Source organism: Engraulis encrasicolus, chromosome 16 (genome assembly GCF_034702125.1).
Source record: "Engraulis encrasicolus isolate BLACKSEA-1 chromosome 16, IST_EnEncr_1.0, whole genome shotgun sequence".
Classification (NCBI taxonomy): domain Eukaryota; kingdom Metazoa; phylum Chordata; class Actinopteri; order Clupeiformes; family Engraulidae; genus Engraulis; species Engraulis encrasicolus.
The window spans coordinates 55,188,630-55,193,629 of record NC_085872.1 but is presented as its reverse complement, the minus strand read 5'-3'; the positions used below and the strand labels follow the sequence as shown (position 1 = coordinate 55,193,629).

Genomic DNA, 5,000 nt, shown 5'->3' with positions numbered 1-5,000 from the left:
TTAATTTGCAATTCGGTGGAAATGTTGACGGTAGTTGATAGAATGAAACAACAATGTGTGCTTTACTGAAACACATAACTATCCATAGCAAATCAGAAAAACATTTGAAAGTTTGAAAATGGTCTCTTACTTTTAAAACATTTGAAAGTGGTCTCTTACTTTTTTCCCCGGCCTTATGTGTGGCTGTTGATCCATTTGTGGTGCCAGGTTTTTATTCTGTGGCGCTCCCTAGTGGCATTGAGTGGTGCTACAGGCAAAAGCCGTTAAGTGTTCTGCATGTACCTAGCCTGGTCCCAACCATCCCATAATACTACCATTTCATTTCGTATTCATGGTCTGGAAGTTGTGTGATCTGACGTGATTGCAGGAAGTGGGAAGTTTGCACTCAGTTCTGGTTTGAAATGATTGGACAGCTCTAACCCAATCGCCGACAGTTACTCAACAATAACTTAGCGCAGACCAAAGCCATTGGCGCAGACGTTTTCGTCATCGTCACGAGTGTCCTCCCCCCTTTCTCCCCCACGTGGGGCGCTTATTCACTTATTGGCTGTTTTCTGATTAGATTAGATGGGGGCGTTGCGATCAAAATCCCACCGATCTGGACACTCAAGGCCAGACTACCGTAGTGGAGTCGAGGCTAGCATGTACCATTGAGTAGTGCTACAGGCAAAAACCGTTAAGTGTTCAGCATGTACCACCATTGACCACCATTGACATACAGTATGTGTGGTGCGCCACCACAGAATAGTTTATGTACTGATGTCAAAAGAAAGTGAATAAAGAAGCACTCATCAGATTTCTTTTTTCATTTTTAATCGCCTCACATCACAGACGTTTCGGGCTTACACCCTTCTTCAGTGTGAAATGGCGATTTTATTTACTGATGTGCAAGCAATTAGAAAGAATAAACTGTGAACGTGTCAGCTGTGTGTCTTTTCATATTCTCTCTCTCCCTCTGCTGACAGGCGGTCATGGAATCTTCATCTACCCCTCTCCCTCCTCCTCTTCCTCCTCCTCCTCTTCCTACGAAGACGAGAAGAGAGCACCAGACTACAAAGAAACCTCCACGAAAGACGAGCAAGAACTAGAAGTCTCTCGTTTACTCAGTCCTACACTCACAGCCCCAGTAGGAGCACTGTGCTTAGAGTTCCACTTCTATTATGACACGTCCAAACATTCCGATTTGCAGCATTCCAAAGCGAAACATTCCGCAACAATGGGACTGCGTTCTAAATCTAAATGGAGACATTCCGCAGCTAGGAACACGACTACATTCCTCAGACTCAAGCTGAAGAGACTACCAGAAGAAGAACAGATCACGGCACATGATGGAGGAGAGCTGGTGGATTATGAAGGAGGGATGATGATGATGTTTGACGGGTTAGACGACAAGAGAGCAACAGAGGCGCCCCTGTCAATGGTGAGGAAGATGGATAGTGTTTTGAAATGTGTTGTTATGAAATAATTATCAAGTATTAAATATTAAGGTTTTTATCATTTGTTATAACGGACCAACATAATACTGTGAAATGAGCACAGAGACGTGAAAAAATCATTTTGCATTTGTGCTGCCCAGCAAATTACTCAGTCATCTTTAGGACTGCCTTTTGCCCTGTAGTTCAATAGATTTTCATACTTGTAGGAATCAGTTTGGTCTACAGACTCCCAAAGGGGGTATCCAAAATTGCCACCAAATATTATTAAAAGCAGCCAGAAACATATTTGTATCAAATTCGGTAGGAAGGCAAACAAAGGTGGTCTAATGAGGTTTTGTTCCTGGCCACCATATTGAATACAAATTGATATAAATATGTTGCGTTTCTGGCTGCTTTTAATCATTTTTTCCATTACAAAATCCATATCTGGTGGCCATTTTGGAAAATGGCAGCCATATTGATTGCCTATGGCTCTAGGTCTAATCACTTTGTGAATCATTCAACCAAATTTGATACTAACCTGTTGCTGGCTGCTTGTAATCCATTTCCAATCCAGTCTTCATCCTAATACCCCAAATTTTATCCTAAAGTGGTCGATTTCCGCAGCTATCCGCCAGACTGCTGGTGTTCATTTCACAGCATCCTTTGAACTTCGATTTGTTTTCGCACACCTCAGCTGGCAGGTGCGTCGGAGATGGCCCATGGGTTACTCAGCAAACAACTTAAAGAAACTTCCGCACACCGACCATTTCGCTGTTCTTTCTTTAATAACAACCTTTCAGTATTAGACCTTCATCAGGCAAGTGGTCAGTGTGCGGGAGTTTCTTTAAGTCGTTTGACAGCATCCTTTGAAAAAAGACTACACACTAGGCTACGTGAAGAGGCCATGTGTGTTGTTCAAAAGACACGTCTTATAATGGGCTTCAATGGGTGAAAAGACTACAAATCCTAGAGCAAGATAGCTCTCCACACTAAACAACTAAAATGTTCTTCCCTCCTGGTTTCAGGATGTGAAAGGAGGAGAGGAGGAAGAAGAGGAGGAGGTTCTTCTGTGGGAGGTGACGGAGGACAAGATGAGATGGCTGCTGGAGAAGAGAGAGAAGGATGGAGGGATGAGGAAGGAGGAGGAGGAGGAGGAGGAGGAGTGGAGGGAGGAGAGGGTGCTGCTACCGCCGTCACAGAACGTCTCGTACCAGGTGCACACTCCTTCAATCCCTCTCTATTCTACTCATTCTATTCCTCTCCCAATTTCATTCAATTCAATTCAGTAGCCTCTTACTGCAGATGGGGTCGCCGGCGGGCCTATTCACTATTTGCCGAAAATACTCAACTACATCATAACAACATTGCTATGACAGTGCCGAGAGCCTTACGTGACAGATTAAGACATATACATTACAATTTTGGTGACAGTAAGGTTATAACTATTCTCTTTACGGTAGGGACACATAGCAGGCGAAACGAGCGAGGCGAAGAGAGGCGAAATCCAACCGTCATCAAGTCCTGTCGGTGAATCAAATGGAATTTATGTTGTTGATTTGATTGGGCCGCGGCAGGCAAATTCGCTCCTCATTTGCATAACATTAATAGTTTTGCCAGAGACGGTTTAAATGCAGAGAACCTTTGGTTTTGCTTCGCTTCGCTCCTGTTCACTTGCTTTCGCTTGCCTTCGCCTCTCTCATAGGAATGAATGGCGAAGTTCGCTTCGCTTGCCCAAATTTGTGTCTATGTGTCCCTACCGTTAGAGATCTTCAAACATGCATTGCGTGTCCTTACCTCTTTTTTTTTTCTCGTTATTGTCGATATTGTTCAACTTTTGGTCCCCATTGACAACAGTGGTGGAATTTTGAGATGGAATGTTTGTACTCTGTAAAACACTTGAGTGTGAAAACGTTTTTTTCAACCATAAAACTTGAACAATTTCACCTATAAACTTGAGAGGTCTGGAATCTGACTCTAACTGTTGCAAATTTCATTCGCCACCTCCATTAAAAAAAATTACAAAGCCCTGGGAATGACTCAGAAGTGTTCAGCATGAAGTCAGTAGCCAGACTCAGAACATTAAGGGCCGTACACACACGTCGCTGCTAGTTACTCGCTCAGCGGATGAAGTCAATAGAATGTCTACGTGTTCCAGCGAGTCTCGCTGGCGAGTAGGCGAGGAGAGTACAAGCGATGCGATGTGGGCGGGTTCCGAGATAAACTTATTTTATCTTCGAGCGACGTGAGTTAAGCGAGTAACCAATTGGAATGCAGAATACAGATTATTGACAGGTGACGTTGCCCCTGTGGTGTTCTGACCACCCAACTTCTGCACGCCATCACACTTTGGTTAAAAGTGTTGAGGAAAATACATACAGTGTACACCATCAAAGGCTCATATGCATGGTTGTGCACAGCACACGATCAACGTTAAACAGCGTAGGCCTACATTTTGTTTCGTACGGACGTTATTGGCGCGGACAGCGGGAACCATGACAACCAGTAAACAAAATCACCCAGAGCGAGTGGCAAGTAGGCGAGTGAGCAAGTAGCGAGTAAATAGCAGCGACGTGTGTGTACGGCCCTTTACATTGCATTGCATTGCATTGCATTGCATTACATTACATTACATTACATTACATTGCATTGCATTGCATTGCATTGCATTGCATTGCATTACATTACATTACATTACATTACATTACATTACATTACATTACATTACATTGCATTGCATTGCATTGCATTGCATTGCATTGCATTACATTACATTACATTACATTATATTGCATTGCATTGCATTGCACTGCATTACATTACATTACATTACATTACATTACATTACATTACATTGCGCTGCACTGCATTACATTACATTACATTACATTACATTACATTGCATTGCATTGCATTTGAGCTCCAGAAATGGTCTTGACGGGGAACTCTGCAGTCAGTTGCTTGGCCTAGTGCCTATGGTGTTGGTTTGAAGATCAGAAGGTTGCAAGTTCAAATCCCACAGTAGCACTTTACAATAACCTTAAGTTATACATGGTTAACTGATGGTTTGTTGTGCATCCATAATAGTATTATAAGCATTGATATATCGTTATTACACTCTTATTACATTATTACACATTATTGAACAATTACTAAACATTTTCTGATGACAATAATACATTACTACATATTTAACTAACAAGACTTTAACTGTTTATTTATGCAACTATACTTCTATAATGAACACATACATAATATTAAATCAATTGTAAAACACAAACTAAATATTTCTTCATGACAACAATATATTACGCAAATATTTAAAGCGGCACAATGTAGGATTACGTAGTTTTCTCACTCCCTCTCTATCTCATTCTCTCTGTTAATGTGTGTGTGTGTGTGTGTGTGTGTGTGTGTGTGTGTGTGTGTGTGTGTGTGTGTGTGTGTGTGTGTGTGTGTGTGTGTGTGTGTGTGTGTGTGTGTGTGTGTGTGTGTGTGTGTGTGTGTGTGTGTGTGACCACAGGTGGTGTTCGAAGGCTTGGGCTGGGTGGCGCTGGATGACATCAAGATTGTGGACGGCATCAG

General features: G+C 42.3%; 1 protein-coding gene across 1 annotated transcript in view; it reads left to right on the top strand.

The window, feature by feature from the left end:
• LOC134466186 (neuropilin-1a-like) overlaps nucleotides 1–5,000 on the top strand; it is a 23,212-nt gene that overhangs the window by 16,311 nt on the left and 1,901 nt on the right. Inside the window, exons 10-12 of the mRNA XM_063220084.1 lie at nucleotides 966–1,420; nucleotides 2,444–2,632; nucleotides 4,939–5,000. The exon at nucleotides 4,939–5,000 is cut by the window's right edge and continues 17 nt beyond it. Of these exons, the coding sequence (XP_063076154.1) occupies nucleotides 966–1,420; nucleotides 2,444–2,632; nucleotides 4,939–5,000 (706 nt within the window). The remainder of the gene's footprint in view (nucleotides 1–965; nucleotides 1,421–2,443; nucleotides 2,633–4,938) is intronic.